Source organism: Epinephelus fuscoguttatus, linkage group LG21 (genome assembly GCF_011397635.1).
Source record: "Epinephelus fuscoguttatus linkage group LG21, E.fuscoguttatus.final_Chr_v1".
NCBI classification, from domain to species: Eukaryota; Metazoa; Chordata; class Actinopteri; order Perciformes; family Serranidae; genus Epinephelus; species Epinephelus fuscoguttatus.
In genome coordinates, this window is record NC_064772.1 from 34,059,168 (window position 1) to 34,085,171 (window position 26,004).

A 26,004-nucleotide genomic window follows, 5' to 3' on the forward strand; every position below is an offset into this window, starting at 1 on the left:
TTGTTTCTTTATTTCATGAGCCCACTAGATGGCGCTTTGTGTTCAACAAAAGGTTGAAAGCACACTGAATTGCTATTCTTTGAGCCTCTCTCTTTAAACCACGAGCGCCATCTAGTGGGCTCAGAAAATAAAGAAAATGCTTCATGAGGCTTCATTTGGCCGTCACTAGACACTGGAGAGATAGAGACAGATATAGCTTTGCAAGTAGCAAGCTACTTTTGCCATTTTCGTGTAGCTTAGCTTGCTCTTTTTCTCTGGAGATAGCTTCACTGTATACTGGAAGCTAGAGAGATGCCAGTTTGCCTCCATAGCGTGGCCGATCTGCCATTAAGCAAGGTACAGAACCTCAAATTGATTGCTGTGCCTGTCCATAGGCAGCCCCCTCGCTCTGACATCTCTCCATTTAATACATATAGGTCCAGCTTGTGCATGTGTGTGTATTTCAGGCCTGAAAAACACACAGTGCAGAGCAGATTTGTCAGAACAGAGAGCGGAGTTAGCGTTAGCTTAGTGAACGTTTTTTTTTTTTTTTTTTTAAAGGAATCATAGTAGTAGATGGTGAAGGAAATGGAGGTGGGCAAAGTCGCAGTGGCTCTTGGCTCTCTGTGATGCTTCCAATAAAGGCTCTCTATTCTAGAGTGTGCAGTTTTTGGATGTAAAGTGGACCCTGGAGCTTCCACTACACTGCGCTACCAAAAACCCCATCATAGCAGGTATTATTATGTTTCACAGCCATTAACACTGTGTCAGCCACCGCCAGTTACAAGCTAACGAGCTAACAAACCTAAACAATTAAAGGATGTAAACTACAGTTACAATTCTGACACGTCTGCTCGGCACCCATTTTGGTGCACAAGACTCCTCATGTATGGCTGAGTCTCTCTAATGTGTCCTCTAACGCTAACACTAGCCATCATTGTGCAAAGCAGAAAGCGAAACCTACTGCATGCAGTGAATGTGGGTGGCACGAAGGCAGATCCAGAATTTCTCAATGAGGGAGAAAGAACAGATCTGCTTCAGATCCCTTTCCTGATTTCTTTTGTCACTCTTATGTGGCAAAACCATGTAAAACAAATTATTAGTGTTGGTCTGGGACTTTATGAAACCTCCAGAGCCACAGACGACATCATACAACTGTCTTTGCAGACTTAGTAGTACTCTGCAATACTTAAACTGCGTTTCATGTGTAAAATCATACGGTCAGTCCTTTTAATCAGTGATGAAAATCATCTCTAATGGAGGCAAATATGCAGGAACACACAGTGACAGACACTGTGTGGTTCAGTCTCGTACAATGGGTACTGAAGTTGAATGGTTTTCTGAATGATAGAAAGTAAAGCGATGGAGGTGTTGACTGGAGAATGTGAGGAAGTGGGAGGTGGGTGTCTGGAGGAAGAGGTGGGAGAGAAGAGAGGGAGGGGAAGGAGGAAGCAAGCTGCATCGTAGGTTGCTGGGGCCCTCTGAGGATACTTCCCACATAATAAGGATGAAAACCGCTGAGGCCAACGCTGATGGCTCCACACAGCATCTCAGCGCAGAGTAATTCCATTGACAGAGTAAGAATGGCTTTAAATACATCTATAAGTAACGGGAAGCATGTAAGTAATAAAACTAATTGTTATTTATAGTGATTAAGCCACACGCCGTGCCAGAAATGATGAGCGTGGAAACTCCCCAACATTGAAATACTGCCCGGGGAAAAGCTTTGCCAAGCCTCACTTCACAGAGGCTGTCCGGACTTTCTTGGCTGCAGAGCCAAGAAAGAGGAGATTTTCCTCACCAGACAACTATTATTTACTGTGAGGACACAAACACACACATACACACACACACACACACACACACACACACACGCACAGAGCAGGACTAGGCTCGGTGCCAGCGCAGTGATCGTCCTGTTATTTATTTCTTGTATGGACATGGAGGGGGCCAGCTGAATACAAGTAGAAAGGAGAGGGAGTAGACAGCCCACAGTAATGAAAGGGAGTCAGGATTTACCACCTCCACAGCAGTGGATCACATCGGGACAAAGCCACGGCTGTCCCACCTGTGTGTGTAAATGTGTGTGTGTGACAGGATGATAGCAGGTGGGAAAGCTGTGAGGAGACGTCGGAGGCAGGGGAGTGTGTTTCCTGCCATGCTGTACAATACTTTGCTTCATCACCGATACCTGTGCTGTGTCTCTCACACCCAGACCACCACTCTGATTGGCCTGCTGAAAACCGCCCGCCTCCTGCGATTGGTGCGTGTAGCCAGGAAGCTGGACCGCTACTCGGAGTACGGCGCAGCTGTACTCTTCCTCCTCATGTGCACCTTTGCCCTCATCGCTCACTGGCTGGCCTGCATCTGGTACAATGATGTCTGATGAATTTACAGAGGATTAATGTGGGAATAATCATGTCTCAGTCTGCACACATCAAAGCTGGTGTTATATGAGTGTTAGCAGTGTTGCAGTATCCTCTGAGAACTGAACTTTTGTTTGGTATACATTTTTAATTTCTTTTAGCTATTTGGGATCAGTAGGAGCTGATAAGTATAAAAAACTAAACACTGTCCTCAAACGAGATGATAATAAAGTCCCAGTGTCCTCAATTGTGTACTACATAATTAACAGTGTCTTAACTTGTTACTGTCACTAAAATTGGTCAAATTTGTTGCCATATTAATCTACAAACATTATTAAACATTAACAAACAAGTTTCAACCATAACATGTGATCAGGTTCGGACCTTGTCCACTTTTGTGTCTGGATCGGCCGCAGACTTAATTGGCAGAGATGGCTGCCATCTTGTTTTTACATGGATTAGTGTATTGTGCTCTTACTAACACTAGATGGCACTAAAGAGTGTCCACAAATGAGGACAACAGGTCTGAGTTAAGTAGAATGAAGTCTGTGATGTCCTCATGTGAGGACACAGGGTCTCAGGAGGATAATGAAATTCTCAGCTTAAATACAATACTTGAAAAATATGGAGTTGATGAGATTTTACAGTGTGTTGTCACAATAGTGTCTAATAGTCTACTTTATTTTTAGGGTTGTCCCAATCGTGTTTTTGCCCCCGATCTCAATCCGAGTCCAATACTTAGATTTTATTAGATAATACAGCAGCACAGTAGCCTGGAAATCCAGATCCAAATCTAGAAAGATTTAGGGTCTGGCTATGAGTAATGCAAATGGCCCAACTCGAGGGGCGGCACCAAGCATGCATTTGAAAATATCACGCAATTGGATAACACTACGACCAATCAGAACAATACTTAGCGCTTAGCTACCAGCGGAGCTAACTGGTAGATTAGACTCTTGTCTTATCCGGTCAGCAAAACAGCAAAAATGTCCTTCATGCAAAGGAAAGATTCGAGCGCCGTCTTCTGTTCCTCTTTTAGAGAAGAAGCCAAGTCTAACTCGTTCATTGTAGCGGCCAAAGCCGTTTCAAACACCTGGTGTTCATCCGTAGCCATCTTGCAATGTTTACTGACTGATTCCGGACTTCGTCATCGCAGCGCTGTCGTCATCTGTTTAGCTCGCCTCTGGGCCGCCTATATCAGATACACCGATGTGATTGGTGCAGCTCGGCTCCAACGGCATGGGTAATGAGCATCATTACTGATTGCCAGAGTGACTCGCTGAGCAAATTCAAATTGTGCTCTCGCAAGAACTCTGGTTTTCCAGGGTAGTAGCACAGTGCAAACTTGATAATTGAATAGAATATATATAATACGGTTGTAGCTCGACAAGGCTATTTAATTGGACTGCTGTCCTTTTCCCAGTATATAAGCATGGGAGGGGAATCGATTTACTGACTTAAGTATGTCCAACTCCGCTACAACAGGTGGAGATATGCTCCCTTTCAGCTTGTAAACATTTGACCTTTTTCCGGTTGACCTATTAAGTCACAGACCAAACAATCCAGCGTCGTCCAGCTGTTCCAACACTTTTTTTAATAGGTCACCATTCCTTGTTTTCCTCCTATCCATGTACTTTAAAATATTTAACTCAGCTGACACAACATGAACTGTGTCTCCTCGTCTGTCCAAAAGCGCACGGCTCTGGATGTGGATTTCACGATGTTGTTACCGGCTTCTTCTTCTGTCACACATTTAATGCTTAAACTTCTGGATCAAAGCCCGGGGTGGAAACTGTAGAGCATGCTCAGTGTGTCTAGGTCAGTTTGGGTCCGACTGACTGTATACATAGAGGAGTAGTTCGACTTTCAATCCCATTATCTGGGTGTGTTAGTGAGACTTTGAGGACTTCAAATTCATATGATTTCAGCCGGACTAACATGCTTACATGTATTTTAAGTTCGGTTTTAGTTGGACTAATGCAATAAATCAATTTCTCTAATGTCATGTACACATACTGACTGTCTTGAGACAATTCCTCAGTCCCTGAGAGAAAGTATTCTCCGGTGTGTGTAGTTTATTTTATTCTAACCACGGTCACATCATAGAACTCGATAATGCAGAAGATGAGTATTTGAACTCTTTCGAAATTCAGCAATCAATATTAATCAGGGAAGTTAGATTTTGACAACACTATCAGGAGTTTTAAAATCAATTTAGTGTCATTATCTTTCTACCAACAGTAGAGGGATAATTATTGCTAATATCTGTAACTGTTCACATTCAATAATATTCTAACTGCTTGTTATTTTTCACAGGTACGCCATTGGTAGTGTGGAGAGGAATGGTTCAATCGGCTGGCTCCACACGCTGGGGGACCAACTGGGAAAGCACTACAACAGCTCTGTCCTAGGTACTGAGAGGAAAAATAATGTCGTACTGTTTCGAGATATCGTGGTCATAATGTCATCATAATCATCTGTCATTCTGTTAGGCAAAGGATTTTTTCGAAATACATGTGTGCAATGTCACTCCAGGTTCAGGACCCTCCATCAAAGACAAGTACGTCACAGCTCTGTACTTCACCTTCAGCAGCTTGACCAGCGTGGGGTTCGGAAATGTGTCCCCAAACACCAACTCTGAGAAGATCTTCTCCATCTGTGTCATGCTCATAGGATGTAAGTAATGATGTTATGGTAAAAGTAGCTGCGCCTTGAACTTCAGACCTGGGTGGAAGAAAGTGTCTTAATAAAAATGTCACAGGATGTACTTAGTAAAATTGCTTAGCACATTGATGATTTACCTACCCTGGAAATCCAGAGTTCTCGCGAGAGCACAATTTGAATTTGCTCAGCGAGTCACTCTGGCAATCAGTAATGATGCTCATTATCTATTAGGGATGGGCAGCACAAGCAAAAACACTATTCAAAAGGTCCGCTCAGACTCAAAGCGGACGTCCGCAAGCCCTGTGCGCGCATAGCTCAGATTTTACGACCGCGTGGACTCCGCTCCACGCAATGGTGACTGCTCGGCATGTATTTTTCACGTCGCAGGGATTTTTCACGGACATTTTTACAGGAAACTACAACGTGGAAGTGCGCTCAACTATGAAAGTCCGAATGACTGCGGACATTCCTCGCGGAGTTGTAGTCTCTGCATGTTTCTCCTGTTTGTAGAAGAGCATCAGACTAGCTGGTAGCCCATCTCACACCGCTGTAGCAATCCTATACTGCCCTCGTGCGGTTAGGAGCTGAATTGCATGTCAAATAAAGGGGGGAAATAAGATGGTGAATAGTAATCGTCGCATTAAAAAATAGAATTTTCAAAAATAAAACGACTATTTGAAATTTGAAAATCGCGACCCATCCCTATTATCTATGCCCATGAAACCGAGCTGCACCAATCACATCGGTGTATCTGATATAGGCGGGCCAGAGGCGAGCTAAACAGATGACGACAGCGCTGACGACGAAGTCCGGAATCAGTCAGTAAACATTGCAAGATGGCTACGGATGAACACCAGGTGTTTGAAACGGCTTTGGCCGCTACAATGAACGAGTTAGACTTGGCTTTTTCTCTAAAAGAGGAACAGAAGACGGCGCTCGAGTCTTTCCTTTGCATGAAGGACGTTTTTGGTGTTTTGCTGACCGGATAAGACAAGAGTCTAATCTACCAGTTAGCTCCGCTGGTAGCTAAGCGCTAAGTATTGTTCTGATTGGTCGTAGTGTTATCCAATTGCGTGCAGTGATATTTTCAAATGCATGCTTGGTGCCGCCCCTCGAGTTGGGCCATTTTCATTACTCATGGCCAGACCCTAAATCTTTCTAGATTTGGGTCTGGATTTCCAGGCTATGATTTACCAGACACACACTGAAATAAGCCAATGGAGTCACACCATATCCTGTTTTTCAACTGGATTTTGTTTACGAGGTAGATGAATTTCACTCAGATCATTATGCAGTGCTCAATATGATTGGTGGGAACATAACCTGCTGTAAAATCCTCCTCTAACATGTCTTCAGACTCCAGGCAGTACAGCAGGGGTTACTTCTCACCAGATAGCGTCAGTTCGAGAGTCTGGAAGTTTTAAATCACCAAGATGTTGCTTTTTTCTCCTCTCATATACTATTCTTCCTATAATTACAGCGGCTGGACAAGGCCATAGATCATACTTTTCATTCTGAGAGCATATCCCTTAATGATTTATTAATAAACTTCTTCAGCTGAGATTGTAATATCCCATCTCATGCTTATCAACTCGGCTTCCTCTCCACAGAGTAATTACCTCTGCGGCCTGGCGGAGCCCTGGACCTCATTGATCAGGCAAACCATAGGATGAGAAACTGAATGGGATATTTAAAAGTAGTGCTCAGTCTATAAAGAGGCTAGAAACTTGTTACGGTTCCATGCAGATGCTCATTATATTGTGTTGTGCCTGTTAAAATAAGATTGGAAAAAGCATGTGGCGTACTGTAGTAGCAGGTTTCCACAAAGACTTGGAGGCACTCACTAAACAAGGGTGTTCCCTCTCCAGACAGTTTGCTATTTGCTTGGCCAAAGAGTGACCTGAGGCTTTTAAAATCCACATTACTGAAGGTTCTGTTGCTCTTAAATGGTTGTGTATTATGAGCAATGTATTCAAATTCAGAGTCAGAGATCACACATGCAAAACTATACGTACTCACAGAGACTGCAGTTTCAGTGGGTGATGTAGACGGTGATGGGAGCTGACAGAGGTTGAGACGTTTGCAGGATCCAACTTGACAACAGGACAAAACATGGAGGCTCGCGAAGGATACGACAGAAAACACTCTGTCCTCTACAGACAAAAGCCTTTAGATCAGTCAAGCTCCGGCTGTATCCGCTCTCCAGAGGACGGAGTTATTCTTAAAGGGACAGTTCGCCCCCAGAATCAAAACTACATATTTTTCCTCTTACCTCTAGTGCTATTTATTAATTTAGATTGTTTTGGTGTGGGTTGTTGAGTTCTGTAGAGATGTCTGCCTTCTCTAGATTATAAACGAACTATTCAGCACTCGGCTTGCGACAGCAATGTCTCTTTCCAAGAAAAATGATCCAGGTACTCGAAGTAATCTGCAGACCTAGTCAGCAGTTTCACGATGGAACTATCTGTTGATCATCTGTGATTCGACACATAGTTTGAGCATGCAGAGTACGCTGTAAGTATACAACATTTGGAGCATTAATATAGCAACAAACAACTATTTGTCATGTAAAGATAAAAAGGAGTAATGGCGTCCTGAGCAAGTCACACTTCCTCTGTACTGGTGGTAATCACTACGGATGCAAATTAATTTATCAGCTGATATTGGCTTCAAAATTTGGATCGGCCAGCATGCTTTTTCTTATTTTGCTCAGTGATTGAATATAGCATACATTTGAAAGTATTGTATCCCATTTCTCTATTTGCTGGTGGGCTGTCACTGTGAGAGTATGCATGCATAATATGATGTTAGTTCCACTACTAAAAGAGACTTAAAATTAGATGGGGAAGAAAGAGTATCGATATCAGTATTGGTTATCGGTCAAATGACTTGTTATATATTGGCATATCGGATATCGGCAAAAAATCCATTATCATGCATCCCTAGTAATCATAGCTTCTCTGTACTTTTTTGTGGTTGTGTATGTGAGTCCCTGCAGCGTTCATGCCATTAGCATTGTTATCTCCTGGCCACCACCTCAGCCGCCTGCATGTTTATAACCGTGTGCAAGCAATCCGTGCTCAGAGTCTGGATCATAGATATGTTCAGAATGTCACATACAGCTCCTTTAAGTCACTTATGGGCAGTGTTGGGCCATACAGTAAGAACATTACTTTTTCCAGTAATGAGTAGTGTAACTGAATATTAATAAACTTTCAGTAATAATGATACACTAGTCCATACCCATTGAGTGCACAGTTGCCCACGTACAGATTCACATGGTGTGTGTTTGGGATACAGGTCATAGGAAGTTGCAGATTAAATAGTCAACTGAACCCATTAAGAAGAGCAATGTATTCAGACAGAGTGTTTGTGAGTTTGATAGTACGATTGCTTTATTGAAAGTACAGTAGTACCATTGCCAATAGTGGGATAGTTAGTGGGCTAAAACTGTACATTAGTAGTTGAGGTAGCACGTTGAAAGGCAGATAGTTAAAGTGTTTATATGTTGTATTGACTTAAAAGTGGGGTGCACTGATAGTTCACATGGGAAAGGTGCGGCTAGCCCTTGTTGCAGCAGCATACCATACCATGACTTACACCAAAAATTAGAACAACACCAACATTGGTCCACAGGGGGAGCCACAGCGATCGGTCGCATTTTAGCCATTTTGAAGCATTTTTCTGTTGTTATAGCGCCACCCAGTTGCCAATTAGAGTTAAATTTCTCCAGTCACCTTGAGGCGTCCTGTTCTACATATCTACCAAGTTCAGTAAAAATCCATATGGCGGTTAGGCCTAGATAAGAAATGAGCTCTCTAGCGCCCCCATTTTGTTTGATGGGGTCAATAATGGAGGGGTCCCCTCAGATTATGTGTGCTCATATGCCTACAAAGTTGCGTGGTGATGGGTGAAACCCTTGAGATGTTCTACACCTTTATGTGATGAGCCACGCCCTCCAATATTCATTGCCTTATAGAAGCTCAGTTTTAGGAAGTTTTCCAACTTTTGCCAAGAGGGAACTTTAGATATTGCTCCCTAGATTATGTTCACCCAGTTTCATGCAGATCGCTCAAACTTCCTAGGAAGAGATCCATTTGAAGTGTTTTTCAAAAAATTCAAAATGGTGGAAAATCTATATAAGCGGAAGTTATGGGTTCTTGAGGCAAATGTGTTCCTCATGAGGAGAGGCATCTCTGTGCAAAGTTTCATGTCTCTACAACATACGGGGCATGAGATATGCCCATTCAAAGTTTGACATTTCAGTGGGTTGCTATAGCGCCCCCCTTTGGCCAACTGATGTAATATTGCTTCATTGGCATCCTCCCATGACCCTCTACCACTGTGCCAAATTTCACATGGATTGACCAAGTCAGTGAGGAGAAAAACATGGAACACACACACACAGAGTTTTCATCATTATATAGTAAGATATAAGCCGGCCCAGCTCAACTTCAGTGCTGGAGATGAGGTGACAAAATTCATATTCCTTGTTTCATGCTAAAATGCTTTCTAAAGTTCAGCCAAGGTTAATTTCGGGTTTCAACAGTTGAAGTTGTCCAAATCAAATGTGTATTTTCCGGAGTTTGAATGTTTGCTAGTCTCTGTAAGTCAATGAGCAGAATGATGATGAGCAAGATCATGACTTCCTTCCTGTTTTGAATGTTGTAGCTCATCAGGCTTTGTGTTTACAGAGTGCACTCTCACAGATTAAAGTCTATGAATCATGTTCATATGACACTCACAAGTGTTTCCTGTAATGCCAAAAGGCTAATGTGTCCGTATAATCTAATTAAAGTGTGTCAGTTTGACCTGATGATTAAAACTTAATTTGTATAGCACCTTCATTTCATCTAAGAGTGAAAATAAATCATAAATAGTGAACTAGAATAATAGGAAAGGAGTTTAAGGAGTCGTGTTTGACTGATATATAAGAGGGAGTACAGAAATAGCAAAGGTAGCTACAACTCCAGATGAATTATACCATCAAGTGTGTGAGCTTTCACTGTCTCCTCTTTTCTCGATACTATTTCCTTGCCCTTCTCCACTTACAGTATTCTTATCAAACACATCACCCAAGGGTGTCAAGCTTAATATATTTCCTCTCAGATGGAGAAGACAGTCGGCCAGAAATATGTCAGGTCATATCAGTGTATTGAGTGCTTGTGGTGTGTCCCCATACTCTCTGTTAACGTATATGTTATTCTCTCCCGTTTCCTCCTTCCTCTCACTTTCAAATCCTCCCTCCCGTCTCACCCTCTCCCTCGCCCTGTCTTTCACCTCCAGCCCTGATGTACGCCAGTATCTTCGGAAACGTGTCAGCCATCATCCAGCGGCTGTACTCGGGGACGGCCCGCTACCACACCCAGATGCTCAGAGTCAGGGAGTTCATCCGCTTCCACCAGATCCCCAACCCGCTCAGGCAGAGGCTGGAGGAGTACTTCCAGCACGCCTGGTCCTACACCAACGGCATCGACATGAATGCTGTGAGTACCTGTCCTCGTGCACCCAGTGTGTCAGTGTTAGTGAGTGTTGGGCATGAATACACACATGTACACAGAGGAGGTTAGAGGAGTGTTTTGAGCCTGCGTTGTACGTTAATAGGATGGTGTGAAGACTTTGTCTCAGCATGCATGGTCCGACACCATCAGAGAAAATAGGAGTGATGTGAGTATCATAAATGATTTGCACACACTCACACACACACAGAGCCAAACGTGTGCAAATAGACACGTTAAAGTAATTGCTGCATGCATGGAGCTACAGCAGTTTGTTCACATGCATGAAGGCTAACACTCTTGAAACACACAAACCCACAGCGAGGTGAGTCACACCTGTCGATGGATGCAAATGCACACAGATTGATCAAGGGCTTTAAACATGCTCGATGCATACAGTCAACCTCAACCTGACCTCTGTGAGTCACAGTGTGTAGAAAGGTCCTTCTCACACACACACACACACACACGCAGGCACAGCCACAGTCACATCCTCTGTTTCTCTGCACTGTTACTTGGGCGTTGACTCAGATATAAGCAACCGCAGCTCCACACACACACGCAGCTATAATCATAAACATGCCACACACTTGACATCCGCTTAGGCAAGCATTTAATGCAGCGCATGAGTCAGTGGATGTCGTCTTTACTATCTTTACAGCCACAATGTTTCACTGCGTTGTAAGTTTCCTTCTCTCGGCTCAGAAAGTACACTTTACTAAAAATATCCGTGCTCATAACTTCAGGATGCCGTTCCAGCATCCAAATTCTTTTAAAAACTACCCCTCGGAGCATAATCAGTGTCTCATTGTTGTCTGCGAAGCCTCACAGAAGCGTAGAGGAACTCTGTTTGCGAGCAGAGTCTCTGCGCAAACACAATATTCCATTGGCGAAACCCTGTTTCATTTCAGCGTAATAAGTGAGCCATTGAAGTAGAGAAGAAACAAATTGGACAAGCATCCATGGGAACGTGTTTTCCGGTGTCGGCCCCCTCGTCTTCCTTCATTACTTTGCTCTCTTAAAGGCCCAATGAAGTAGAGAATGCTTACTGTAATGAGCATTATGATTGTGTGGAGTAGATCTTGTCTGCCTGTCTTCACAACGGATTCAATCAGCTGCGACCTCCTTCATTCAGGAAGACAGAGAGAATAATAATGTGGCTGTGATGGGGAACTGTGCGCGACAGGAGTGTTGTGATGAGAGCAGGCGGAAAGAGAAAGAAATGTCTCTTTTGCACGTGGTGAGCAAGACACTGACTCTGCTCTGAGGCTGCTCTCGTACAGCTGTGAATATGTGGGACTGTTAGAAAAGACTGTTTTCTATCCAGAGTATCGTGTCATTGACTTTGGCTGTAGATGCAAAGCCACAGCCCAACATGTCAGGAGGAGGAGGAGGACGGGGCCTCTGGGATGGTCACTTGTGGAGAAGCCAGGGCCCCTGCTGAGGTGGGGGTGGAGGAGCTGGTGGTTTAGGGCTGGTGGGTGGAGTTGCAGGGGATGCTGCGAACTCATTGAGTTGGTTTGCCAGGTACAGATTATAAAAGCAGTGAGTGTTCAAGTGGGATTGATACAAATTGACGCCATACCTTCAACGTAACCTATGCTGTAGCCTGTCGTGCATCTCCCCAGAACTGTAACTACACGTTGTGGTGATGCAGACCGCAACAACTTTGGTTGGTTGGCTTGGAAATAGCGCATTTCTTCCTACACATTTCCAGCTGCTCCTTCTCTTTCGGTAAACATGGACCAGATGGAGGAGGGGTTGATTGAAGAAGTCCAAAAAGATGTACATTTGCACGATTCTTTATCAGTTGACGACACTGACTCCTGTGTGCTCACAGCGAGAAAGGAGAGGGAGAGACGCTGTGCTGCTGCCAGAGGAGCCGCTATATGAGTTCCCCCCGAGCGGTAAAAGAGTCTGAGAAGTCCGGGGCTGTTCATAAAACATTCAGGACGCCACAGTTTATTCCACACTACTGACGCTGCTCCTCACCGGTATTATCGTGAACAAGATGATATGGCACAGCCCTACTGCAAACTCCTGGAGAGAAATTTCCACTAACATCGGTGTGGACGTGGCTAAATGTATGAAGAAGTTTGAAATGTGAGAATGTTTCGGCAGGATTGCAGGATGTTTGACCCCAGCTGGCACTGCCATCTGTCTAGTCCTTCCCCCTACTCTTAGAATGCCGAAATTTATGATAAAATCCAGCTTGTTTGGAGAACTTCCTCAAGTGCACTGTTTGCCTTTCTCCAGGGAGTCGATTTCCTTCTCTAAATGCTGCCTCTGCTCGTGGCAGATAATGACCTTTTCAGCATTTTCATTGTCCTCTACCAAAAGGCTCAGTGCATGAGCTGAGGGCATATTGAGCAGACGCATCTGGTCTTTCAGTGACTTTCCCATGTCCTGATTTATCTTAGACCAGTTAGCGAGTACACCCTTTGTTTTTCTCATCTGTAAAAGGAGTTTCTTTAATTCCACCATCCAAGCTACGACTCTTTTTAAGCCATTCCATGATGAGTTATACTTAATGAGCTAGTTAGAGTTTGTTTCCTGTCATACTAACAGTGACTTCTCTTCGCACTTGAGGGTCTTGTTGAAATCTTCTCGAAATCCTGTCCAGATTTTTTCCAGAGACTCTGGACTTCAGAGCCATCTTTTAGAGCGCAAGAAGAATTCAGTGCTCAGTCCTCGTGATGCATCGTCAGCTGGGTTGTGTTTGGAGCCTACAAACCTCCGCTGATTCACTTTTGGTTATGGATCAATCCTGCTGGCTGCAAAAGCGTGGAACCTCCTGGTCTTATTTCGAAGATTTTTCAGCACGGACTGGCTGTCAGCCCAGAAAGTGGATTCCTGGTGCTCTACTTGGAGCTCTCTCTATCACAAATGCAACACGTACCTCCTCCATGTCATTTACATGACAAAAGATAACTTGCAGTACCATGGTCTTGTTTGCATCAAAGTTCTTAGGTTTTACCTACCTGTCAATTTCAAATTTGGATTTGAAGCTCTACAATGAAGTAAGATTAAATATTCATACATATGCCCGTGGTTGTCTGATGGGAGTGGCTTAGGACGGAAAGAGTGGCAGGATGAGCATGTGTTTTTAACTTCTGCCCCTTTTTTCCCCAGATTCCTGCCTACCCCAGCTTTAATGTGCAGTATAGTAGGTTGTTTGGCCTGACAGCTCTGACAGGTCATTCTTCTTTTACAGTTTCTACTCAAGTGTCCTGCTCTCAGACATCCAACGCATAATCCATTTTCTCTGAGAAACTCAATTTCATTCTCATGTGATTGTGAATTTACCTTCTGGCGCTCGGCTAAAGGATGTTTGCCGGCACAAAAGGGATATGAGGTGTCATGAGCACTGGAGGACATTTTGCCTTTAACAGGTGATTTCTCTCGTTTGGACTTTCAGGCTTGCTGTCAGACGCTGCTAGCCGAGCTGCTTCCCTTGGTTTTGATTCAGCACTAGTCTTGGTCTTTTAAGTCTTCTCACTGGCAGCAGGATCATGACTGTCACTGAAGAGTGGCTCTTGGATTTTTTTTTAGCTTGCAATTCAGTAAATGCTACAAGGTCATGTAATCCTCCTCTTCTTGGACTTTGCTCCAGAATATCACAAGCTGCTGTCCAAAACCTCTGGCTCAGTTTATAAGGTAGCTCTGACACAGCGGGCCTTATGTCAGAGGGCAAGTCAAGCTCCTCCATGTCCTGCTGATCTCTCTCTGCATTACAGCAGCTTTTCAGAGAAAGTGCAGAACAGGGCAGAGCCTTTTAATCTTCTGCCTTTATACTGTTCCAGTTAAGGGCTTTTAAAATATAGGCATTAGCAATCTTCATTTCATCTCCAAAATGCACTTTTAGCAGTGTCCTTGCATCAGCAAAGCCCAAATTTGAGTCCATATGAAGACAGCTTCTGATCAGTTCTCTGCAGCGTCTAGAGGTATGTTGTTCCAGGTAATATATCCTGGTAGCTACTGGGTTTCTCCTAAATGCCATTGGTTTATAAATCACTAGTGAGATCACGACACAATATTATATCAATTCCTTGGACAACAATATGATATTTGAAGATATTACAAAGTCTGGTGGTGCTGGTTAGCACTGTCGCGTCACAGCAAGAATCCAGGGTCTCTGGTTCAAACGAGTTTGCATGTTCTCCCCGTGTCAGCGTGGGTTTCCTCCAGGTGCTCCAGCTTCCTCCCACAGTCCAAAGACATGCAGGTTAATTGGTGACTCTAAATTGTCCGTAGGTGTGAATGTGAGTGTGAATGGTTGTCTGTCTCTATGTGTCAGCCCTGTGATAGTCTGGTTATCTGCCCAGAAGTGATGGCCAAATGAAGCCTCATGAAGCATTTTCTTTATTTTCTGAGCCCACTAGATGGCGCTTTTTGTTCAACAAAAGGTTGAAAGTAGTGATGGCCAAATGAAGCCTCATGAAGCATTTTCTTTATTTTCTGAGCCCACTAGATGGCGCTTTTTGTTCAACAAAAGGTTGAAAGTAGTGATGGCCAAATGAAGCCTCATGAAGCATTTTCTTTATTTTCTAAGCTCACTAGATGGCGCTTTTTGTTCAACAAAAGGTTGAAAGTAGTGATGGCCAAATGAAGCCTCATGAAGCATTTTCTTTATTTTCTAAGCTCACTAGATGGCGCTTTTTGTTCAACAAAAGGTTGAAAGCACACTGAATTGCCATTCTTTGAGCCTCTCTCTTTAAACCATGAGCGCCATCTAGTGGGCTCAGAAAATAAAGAAAATGCTTCATGAGGCTTCATTTGGCCATCACTACTGTCCAGGGTGTACCCTGCCTCTCACCCAATGTCAGCTGCGATAGGCTCCCATATAAATAGCCTTTTCCTAATTGTCTTCCTCTTGGCTGCTTGCCATCTACCTGCTGCTGTTTGTTGGCGACACAGAATTTCAAAATAAAGGCGTAACCTTAAGATGACAGTATGGATCAGTGTTTTAACTTTGCATCAATGATATTGGATCATTGATCATTAAATTCATGTATCGATTCAGATTGATGGATCGTTACACCACTACAATGCCATGCTGAAATGCCTTTAGAATTATTTGATAGTTTGGAGGTTTGCCATCAAAAAACTGGACAGTGATGTCTGTCTGTGTTGAAGGACCAATAAATCAGCAATATCATTTTGTCTCTGCATTACAGTTATGAAATTGTTATTATTGTTTGTCACTGTAATTCCAGCTCTTGCTGCTGTTTGGTAAGTGCTTTGGGTTGTAGTATGGATTTGTTCTAGTGGCCTCAGTTGTTCTTTAACAAGCCTTTGGAGTGCTGTTTTGGCAACGGCTCCAAGCTCAGCAAACTCAATTGAAGATGGTTCTGAATTTAGGACACATTAGATTTTCAAGAGATTTTAGAGATAATCATCCATGCCACCACACTGTTTGTGGCTGAAACAGTGGTGGGTTTAACTGGACGTTTTCCAGGATTTTCAATTTTTGGCATCAGACTCAGCCAGGCTCATTTCCAGTTCCATTTGTTCCCGTCTAGTTTGCAATTGAGACTCCTCTGTTTCCAGTGCATGCTTTGCTTTTAAACCTGCTGCACCGGCTTCAAGAGAAGCTTTCTCTGGGTGTACATTATCTCGGGCTGAGGCATCCTCGCTTGGATCTCTGTCACGTCTTTGGGACATTCCTGAGCAGTGTTTTAAAGTGTGGCATGGCACACTGTCCTGTCGGGGGGGACACTGCCATCAGAGAGTGCCGTTTCCATGAGGGGGTGTACTTGGTCTGTAGTGTTGTTTGGGTGGGCGGTGCGTGTTAAGTGGGATCCACATGAATGCCAGGACCCAAGGTTTTCTGGCAGAACATTGCTATGGAACAAAATGATTGATGTTTTTCACTTAACTTGTCAGTGGATTTAATGTCGTGGCTGATCTGTGTATACATATATTTCAAACCTACGCTTTTAGCTACACCTACACTGGGCTCTTATACAGTTTAATGTCAGATACACAGTCACCTGTGTGTGTTTGGCTGCAGCTGTAGAGTGGAGTGGTTTAAGTGTCCCAGAGGCTGTGAAAGCAAAAAGGCACAAAAGCCCATAAAAACATCACTTTCCACACTAAACAGAAGCTTTGCTCAGCAGAAAAGCTTCAGGAAAGACCACAATAATATATCATGACAACAAACATTTATATAAACAATAACAGTGGAGCCTGAAAGTCAGCAGTTCAGCATCTGCTAAATGCACCGGTAAAGTGGAGCCGGAAGAACACCTGATGTACCCCGCCTCTAGATATCTGACTTCAGCACATTTTTGGGTTGTGCCTGGCACCCCACAAATCCACGAAATGGTTATTTACAGAGAGCAGGCTATTATTCACATCCACAAAAGGGAAGTCGCAGTTGTGTTGTGAGACTATGCAGAGTTTGTTGTATTTGTTTCCGTGCATCTGTGTGTTTGACTGTCTTCGAATCACACCTTGAAACATTTCAAAATGCGAATTAGGTTTGATACCAGTTAATTAAACAGAGGCTACAAAAATGCAAGTCTACAAGATGGTTTTAAGATTTAGTTTGAAGCTTTCTACTGAATCAGAGAGTCTGACGTCCTCTGGAAGGAGGACACAGAGCGCAGCATACTTTTGAGTTCTACTCTGGTGGACATTCAGTAGACCAGAGATGGAGGATCTCAGGGATCTGGAGGGAATGTATTTGACCAACATATCAGATAAATAGTCGGGAGACAGTCCAACACGTTCTCACTCTGACCTCATCACATGTCGACGTTTAGTCATGGACTTTCCACTAGTGATGGCCAAATGAAGCCTCGTGAAGCATTTCCTTTATTTTACGAGCCCACTAGATGGCGCTCATGGTTTAAAGAGAGAGGCTCAAAGAATGGCAATTCAGTGTGCTTTCAACCTTTTGTTGAACAAAAAGCGCCATCTAGTGGGCTCAGAAAATAAAGAAAATGCTTCATGAGGCTTCATTTGGCCATCACTACTTTCCACATCCACATACAACGTGCAAGGTACCCTGGGTGCGTTGGTTGTTGACGTTCTGGGACATTGTGTCAAGTTCGGCCTGTTAAGGCTCATTTATGCTCCCTTTACGTACGAAAATGTATACGTCCGTTTCAAACGATGTTACTGTCACTGCCCACATACTTCCATGCGCCCTTTACGTTGGCATGGATGTTAACCAATATATCCATGAGGGGGCAGCTCAGAGTCAAAAGTTTATGACAACAACAAACTCAAAAACAAACATGGAGGAGATATTGATAATGTACCTCTTGCATAAAAGACAAAAACAGAGGCAGCGTTGTAGGAGGCGGTGGTCAGTGAGGCCGTTAAATAGAATCACGACTGGAGGACGGAGAATTCTTTTCTCTAGTACTGCCGATGACAGAAATTGAATTGTTATTTCTTCTTTGTGTCTCTCTAGAGCTACGTATCGGGTAGTGACAGCAACACTGCCCCCACGGTTCCCAGTGGTACTGCTCCGTTTGGCCCGTATCCGTAAGCTTTATGGAAACGTGCAGAAATATGGACGAAATGAACGCGGAGCACGGACAGAAGGCTCCGTCTGTATCCGTATTTAACGTTGAGCATAAATGGGCCTTTACATGCATTGTCATCTTTCAAGATGTTTTCACAGGAAATTTACTGTTTACGTAAGTCTCTTTCAAAATAAACTGCCAATTGACGTTTTTCTTCCTTCAACAACAAACACGTGGTTGGGTTTAGCAAAAAGAACGGGCTTTGGCTTTAGAGTCTTACAGAATGCAAACACCGCTCTCTCAGGTGAAGGTCGATGTTTGTTGGACCCATCTACCACCCGTCTCGCCTGCCCCACTCGCACTTTGGCCACCTTAACTTTTGTCCTTGTCCTGCGGTGTTTCCCCCTGAGGCCGCCTGGCCCCGTTAAACGGGAGGAGTGAGACTGGGCTTGCCAGTCTGATATAAGATTTAAAATGAATTCTCAAATGACGAGCCTTTAAAACCGGAGTAATGTGTTCTTGATGTTTTGTCTTGGTGAGTAGGCGTGCTGCTGCACTTTGGATCATGTGCACTTTGTTTAACGTCTCTTTGAGAGGCCTGAGAACAAGGCGATACAGTAGTCAAGTCTGCTGGAGATAAAAGCATGAACAACTTTTTCTGTGTCTTCTTTAGATAAGAGGGGTTGCACACGGGCAGTGTTTCTAAGATGAAAAAATGCACTTTTGGTGATGTTCCTTCATAAGGGGTTCAAAACACAGGTCACACTCAAAGATAACACCAAGGTTCCTTACTTCATGCTTTTTGTTTAGAGCCAGCTTCTGTAAATGACGATTAAATCCACCAAAAGGTGGACGATTACTGGAGTACAAAAGTCTAGAGACAAATGATTTGATTTGATTTGATTTGATTTATTTCTGGAAGACGATAAGACCGTAATCCTAAGGATAACATGCTAAAGTAAAATACTTATTTCCAGCATGGTCCTTGGTGTTTACACACAAGAAACAAATAAACAAGAAGCAGACAATCTCAGACTAAAAATACATACAGTAAATAACAGACAAAATAAATAAGAAAACAAAACAGCTGTAAACAACTGTAAATGTCGAAATCGAGATGGACATTGGCCTGTAGAAAGATGAAAACGGAGCCCAGTCAAGGCTGAAATGAAGAAAATAGCTTTAATGGATGAAAAGGAGAGAAATGGAGAGGAAGAAACATGATGTTGGTGTTTTAGGCACAGCTCTGTTCTGTGCACTCAGCCAGAGAGTTACAAGCTCATAGCCTGCTGCTTAAAAGAGCTCGGGCTTCCCTTGCTCGCAGTGAACTCATTAAAATTGCACCAATTCTTCATATTAATTACACTCTACGGGCCTGCTGCCTCTGTTCTGGTAGGCTTTATGAAATACAGAAATAATTTTGCAATGAAGCTCTAAAACATCACTGCATAGGTCCTTTAAAGGGGAAGAATCCCTGATGCCTGTCTCCAACTCAGGGGTTAAAAACATAAAGGATTAAATGAAAACTGTGACTTCTTGTGATAAAATGTGTCGGCACTTTAGTTTTGTTGTGTTCATTTGTGGAATGGTGCAATAACAGTAAAAGGCTAATGCCCTATGAATGTTCACAAGTGGGGACGGCAACAGTAAAAACCATGAAGACACCTTTTATCATTCCTTTTAAAGAGCCCATAATCTGTGGCATTTATTTGACTTAAGCTTTATGCTCTGGACTTGCTGCATCGATCAATCGCTGCTTAAAGCATATATCAATACTGATGAACCTTTCACTATCAATTCATCTGCTTTCTTTATCCCACCTCTTGTCCTTCCTTCTCCTCCTCGTCTCCTTTCACTTCTCCTTGTCTTTTGTCTTTCTGCCATCTCGTCCACCCCACGTATCTGTTACTTTTTCTCACCTTCTGTCCTCCCCACCTCTCTGTCTCTTATTCCTTCCTTGTCCTCATCTCTTCCCCTCCCTTTGCCTTCTTGCCCCCTCGCTCCCTCTCCACAGGTGCTGAAAGGTTTCCCAGAGTGTCTCCAGGCGGATATCTGCCTCCATCTGAACCGGACGCTGCTGCAGAACTGTAAGGCTTTTAAAGGCTCCACCAAGGGCTGCCTCAGGGCGTTGGCCATGAAGTTCAAGACCACCCACGCACCCCCGGGTGACACGCTGGTCCATGCCGGGGACGTCCTCACAGCCCTCTACTTCATATCCAGGGGATCCATAGAGATACTGAGGGGAGACGTGGTGGTAGCCATCTTGGGTACAAAAACATTTCTTTAAATATACGAAGCTTTCAGTGTATGTTTTGCTGATTACACACACCACATACTGAAGCCCCTGTTTCTTTGATTACTTTATGTTATTAGAAACTCAATTGGAATCAAGAACATGACATCTGAAAATGTTACTCTAAGTTCTCCACTGGTCCACAGCCTCTTGCATCAAGCTAGACGTTGTAAAAGTAGCAGACCTCTTTCTTGCCCAGTCACATTTTCCTTTTTGGTTCATGTTTAAGTGTCTCTTCCAAGATGTCTCTCTGGGTATTGACTGTGTGCAGGCTCAGGTCATGCTGCCTCTCAACAACTAAAACCTGTGCATTAGCTGGTAGCGCCATCTGCTGATGAGCATGGAGTGTTACTCCCAATAGTACCGTGAAGATTCAAGATAGCATAACGAAAGACATGCTCAGGGTGTACCTTGTCTTTCGGCCATTGTGAGCTGGGATTGGATCCATCTCCAAAAAACAGGAAAACACTTTACAACTGTTTTAATTTATAACATAGTTCTGTCATGTAAAGATCAGTTGTGTAAAGTTGTGTGCAGATATATACGTGTGTGCTTGTGTGGATTCATATGAAGCTTCAAATCCATCCACCAGTGGTCATCAGCATGTTGAAAACAGTTAACTATTCACTATAAATAATCATATATGAAAATGATTATTAACCTCTACATGTCCTGCCATAGAAGGCACTGAACATAGTATTTAAAAAAGCTGGGGAAGAGATCTGAGGTTGTATTCATGAGTTTACTAGGGCAAAGAGTTGCTCCTAGTTACGAAATACTAAGAACGTTTTAAACATTTTGACACAAAGAATTTCCCGTCACGAATAAGACTAAATCGTAGCAAAGATTAAAGTTCACAAAGCATCTAAGCCCTAAGGTGAAAGGATGTGAGTAGGGAGGAGGGCCTTTAAGAGGCTTAAGAGTTTCTTAAGCAGAGGAGAAAATAGCGGAAAGACCAAGAGGTAGGACGTTTAATAACCAGCGGCTGAGTGGCAGTGAGTTAATGAAACGCTACAGATTAGATCACAAGGGGAGAATGTTCAGGGACCAAACACACATTTTAAAAGACTATACTGTGTCATACCTACCATTGAACTCAACCACGCCTTCTCACTTAGGTAAAAGTTTCTGTTCTGTCCTTGTTCAGAGTTGTTCTGAGATTTTTCCTAAATCACTTTAAAGCTATGACTCCCTGCTAGAAATTTTAAGTTTAAGTTAGGAGCTCTCTGAGAGTGTTTTCAAAATGTTGTGAATACGGCCTCTGGTAGTCAGAGAAGAATTAAAGAACCTTCAGGCTGGGTTGCAGCAATGAGGATTAATTTAATCTAAGATTAGCTCAAATCAGAGTTTAATAAAATTAGATATAAATTGAGTAAACCCAGAAAGTTAAAATTAAGCAGAGCTCTGTTGCACCATTAATGAGTCATTCTCGGTTAAGTAAAGCCAAGTTAAGGGCAGAGGGTGTTTACTGTTGAAACAGCTGCTTTTTCCATAATAATAAATTGTTTCTAGCTAGCTAAAAAGTTGCTAGTTTAACAGTTCTCGTGATGGCTCGGCAGAGAGGCTTATATTTTTCCTCCTTTGAGAAGTAATTGTTAAATTAATGGAACAATATTGCGTGTTGTGAAGGCCAAACATTTCCCCATTCATCCTTTGGAAACAACCAGTAGCATAAAATCTCAGGGCGACCAGGAGTTGGAGCGTCCATGGTACACCTCATTCCTGTCACTGCCATGTTTGATTGGCCAAATTTTCCTGTTTAACTCCAAAACAGTTTCGTTCGTGAGCCGGTGTCTTGACAAATCAAGAGGGTTGAGTCTGTCTCTCAGCTTTCTTTGAGGAACTAGAGTAAAACTAAATTGAGATTTAAAGAGAGGTTTAAATTTAAACGTTTTTGAATTTAAGTTTGGCGCAACAGAATTTAAACTTAAACCATAATTATATTCTATATCTGGCTGATATTCCATATAAGGTGGTATTTAAAAGGTCTTTAAAAGCCTTAAATTTAACTTGGTTTCATCTGTAGACACCCTGTTATAGCGTGAGGTGGGAAATGTGTGTGTATCCCCAATGAGATCGACCACAAGCATCTCTTACCACCGTCTAATATGTCGCATTTCATTTACTTCCTGTCATTCAATGTTTGGAGAATATTTCTCCAACCTCTTTGTCTCTGCTGTTTTCTCCTCTGATGCACTTTTTTGTTTGGCCTTAGGAGTTCTCTTTGGGGCTAAGATGCTCTGTGAATAACTTCTGTCTTTACAAGGACCTTGTCTTAACTTTAAGGGGAAATTCTACGCAAAAGTCACAATTTTAAGACTTTTCTTAGAGCTTCCTCACCAGGAGCAGCTCTTTGTACTAGGAAGTTTTGTGTAAACGGCCCCTGTCTTTCATCCATAAAGGCTTTCTTTGTTTTCACCACTCCCAGGGAAGAATGATATCTTCGGCGAGCCTATTAATCTGTATTCTCGACCGGGTAAATCCAATGCTGATGTGAGGGCTCTAACCTACTGCGACCTCCATAAAATCTTCAGAGAAGATGTTCTGGAGGTGCTGGACATGTATCCTGAGTTTGCAGACCACTTCTGGAACAACCTGGAAATCACCTTCAACCTCCGAGATGTGAGTTTACGAACTCTTCAAAGACGCTCTGAACACATTTAAATGATTATCAAGACAAATTTTGACGTTTAACTTTTGGAAAGACTTTCAGATTATTATTATTGTTGCTTGTATTTCAAATAGCATCCCCACAATGTATCTTTAATAAAGGCTGTTTAATGGTGGTCACCATTTCAGACCAACATGATCCCAGGCTCGCCAAGCAGCGATGACTCCAACTGTGGGGGATTCAACAAATTACGCAGACGCAAGCTCTCATTCCGAAGACGAACAGAAAAAGGTGACCCTTCCTTTATAGCTCATCTTTCACTTCAATAATTTGTTTCACTGTCACATAAAAAAAAAAAATTGTCTGACTGTCTGAATGGTTACCGAACTACAACTTCAGTACATTTCATTTCATAATGAAGTTTGTCTGGTAATCGTCTCCTAGTAATTGTCTTTGAAAACTTGACCAATCTCGTTCTTGATTATCTTTCCCGGCACACCTCTGTCCAGATGATGCAGATGCTGGAGAAATTAAAAAGTCCCACAAGTCTGTGAGACGGAGACAGAGGGAAGCAGCCAACAACCAAAAACAGGAGGAGGCATCTAAGCGGCAGTGGCAGGCACATCGAAGCTCGGTGTCTTCACACTCCAGTGGTGATGAGGTATACCTTCAGTTTGCATCATGTCTAATCCTAAAATGTTTAGTGTGCTTCTTGGTTTGTGCAGTGGCGCCACCAAGGGGGCACATGGGGTGTCCATGGCCCCCTTGCCCCCCCCCAGCAAAAATAATTGGAGGCCAACATTACAGTCTTTAAGAGGCTCATTTGCGCTCATTGTTTAAGCTAGCATGAATGTAGTGGTAGCTTGTGAAACTATACAACTCAAGGCATCCGTTGGTGGTTGGATAGTTTGTCAGGAAGGGGGCTAAATAACAGCCCAAAGTTAGGTTAAATTTTGGCAAGGAACTATTGGTACGATACGTAACATATTAAAACAGGACTGGTGTGGAACAAAACGTGTTAACCGTACCACTATTAGTCGATAGACCCTTTTAAGGCAGACGCCACAATAACATCAGTTTGTTAACTGGAGGCAAAACCTGCCTCTCCCCCACAGGGCTGTAGGCTACATAGGAGTGTTAAAATGTGTTTGTCTTGTTGTGTTATTGGGAGCCAGAATAGAAGGAGTCATGGCTCAAAACCAGCCGCCACTGCCCGTCAACAAAAACAAAGATGGTTAAATGTGATAAGACCAAAGGACTGGACGGAGGCCATCATCAAAATTGCTCACTTGTGCAGCGCACACGTCATATCAGGTTAGGGAAAAAGTATTTCCTGTTGTAGGGATGAATAAGGTTATGTGTATTAAGGGTTATCATGTCCACCTCATCAGAAACTGGGGAGGGATTAAGAGGAAGATTGGATTTCTCTGCAACGCTAACTTTTTAGCACATTAGCTAACGTTAGCTTCCATAGCAAAACAAACAAGTGTGGTCCTCCTTTGTAAGATTGGCTTCCTGTGACATCATCCATCCACTGAGTGAGAGCATACGGGTCGGCCAGTCTGGTCCCGTTGGTCAGTGTTTACTTATTCAAGTAACACTGGCGGTCCCGGAGAGTGAGTGACCTGACATGGTGCGTTGGTAAATTCAGTCTGATGCTCTACACTAAAATGAGAGCCCTGTTGGTGGAAGAAACGCAGCGTTATATTTCTACATGAATGAACCAACGGTTAAGTTAATCACACATTCACTCTGCTCGGTGTTCTGCTGCTCCGTCTCCACAGACAGAGTGTCCAGAGTGCGCTCTGCCTCTCCGAGACTGTGGTGCTCTGTACATTCTGACAGTGCTCTGAATTTATGAACGGTCCAGAGTGCGCTCAGACACTCAGAATGACTATTTCTGAACACACCACCCACATCATCTTCCTTCATTGTCGAAAACAAGCCAACAGGACTTGCTAGCTAGTGCTAGCTAATGTCTGTGGAGAATTGTTTTGCCTCCAGCTAAGCCCCGCCCACCAAAAACTGTCACACAGTTTACTAACAGTAAAAGGGTCTATACACATCAGATAGTTAGTAATTTCAACTGTATAATAAGAATCCAAAGTATATCAGTATGCATGTACTTCTTCAGCTAGGCTACATAGAAAATTTCTGGGGGCGCCACTTGTTTTTGGTTGCCAGTATTATACACCATGGTACAATAAAAACTTTGTTCTACGCCTCTTACAGGGGGAGGAGTCAATAGTGACGAGACTCGCCCCACCTCCGGCAATGCTGGAGAACCCGCTGGCTCAGGCTGTGCCCAGGAATTTTAATGAGAACACAGAAGGCGATGGAGATCCCAAAACTGGGAACACGTGCAACGCCCTGTCAGGTAAAATACAACAGAATACAATCCCCATATCTTCAAGATTTGTACAGTAAGGTCTTCACAAACACACACTCACTCTCCTTCTCCCACAGGTGCATTCTCAGGTGTGTCTCACATCTTTAATTTCTGGGGGGAGAGTCGGGGGAGTGGGCAGTACCAGGAAGTTCCCAGCTGCAGCCTGGCCTCCCCGCCACCACTCAACACGCCGCTGCACAGCCTGAGCCGACAGCAGCGCAACCAGCTGGACACACGCCTGGACCTGCTGCAGAAACAGCTCAACAGGTGCGACTGGTTAAAAGTCTGAGTTCGTCTCTGTGTGTGTTGGTCTGACTGTTGCTGCTATCTGTGCTTTGTGTCAAACACTTGTTGAGGGAAGACAATATAGAAGTCCACGCTAAAACCCTGCAGTCATCTGACAGTGTGAGAACATGTCCTTTTTCACCACAGACAAACAAATAGAGTTTTTCCGTCCCGGTGGCCTTCAGCTGGATGAGGCTCCTTTGTCAGGTCTTGTTGAGATCACAGGCTGTGTCTTTGTGCTGACTTATAGCTGTGAGGCTGGTTGTGCCTCCAGCTGAATGTTCAGTGTCATAATGCATGATTGACTGGATGCCTCTGCTGGATAGGATGTGTCAGCACTCTGAACGTGTGTGTGTGTGTGAGGAATTTAGGATGGCGAGAGATGGGAGAGAACTCCTCCACCACGTGCTGAAAATATCCGCACATATGATAAAGTCTCTT

General features: G+C 43.4%; 1 protein-coding gene across 1 annotated transcript in view; it reads left to right on the forward strand.

Annotated features, from left to right (window-relative positions):
* Positions 1–26,004, forward strand: part of kcnh2b (potassium voltage-gated channel, subfamily H (eag-related), member 2b) — a 409,664-nt gene that overhangs the window by 371,688 nt on the left and 11,972 nt on the right. The window contains exons 10-19 of the mRNA XM_049565471.1: positions 2,195–2,349; positions 4,662–4,756; positions 4,881–5,021; positions 10,296–10,495; positions 20,000–20,252; positions 22,707–22,900; positions 23,078–23,180; positions 23,399–23,550; positions 25,122–25,266; positions 25,356–25,545. Of these exons, the coding sequence (XP_049421428.1) occupies positions 2,195–2,349; positions 4,662–4,756; positions 4,881–5,021; positions 10,296–10,495; positions 20,000–20,252; positions 22,707–22,900; positions 23,078–23,180; positions 23,399–23,550; positions 25,122–25,266; positions 25,356–25,545 (1,628 nt within the window). The remainder of the gene's footprint in view (positions 1–2,194; positions 2,350–4,661; positions 4,757–4,880; positions 5,022–10,295; positions 10,496–19,999; positions 20,253–22,706; positions 22,901–23,077; positions 23,181–23,398; positions 23,551–25,121; positions 25,267–25,355; positions 25,546–26,004) is intronic.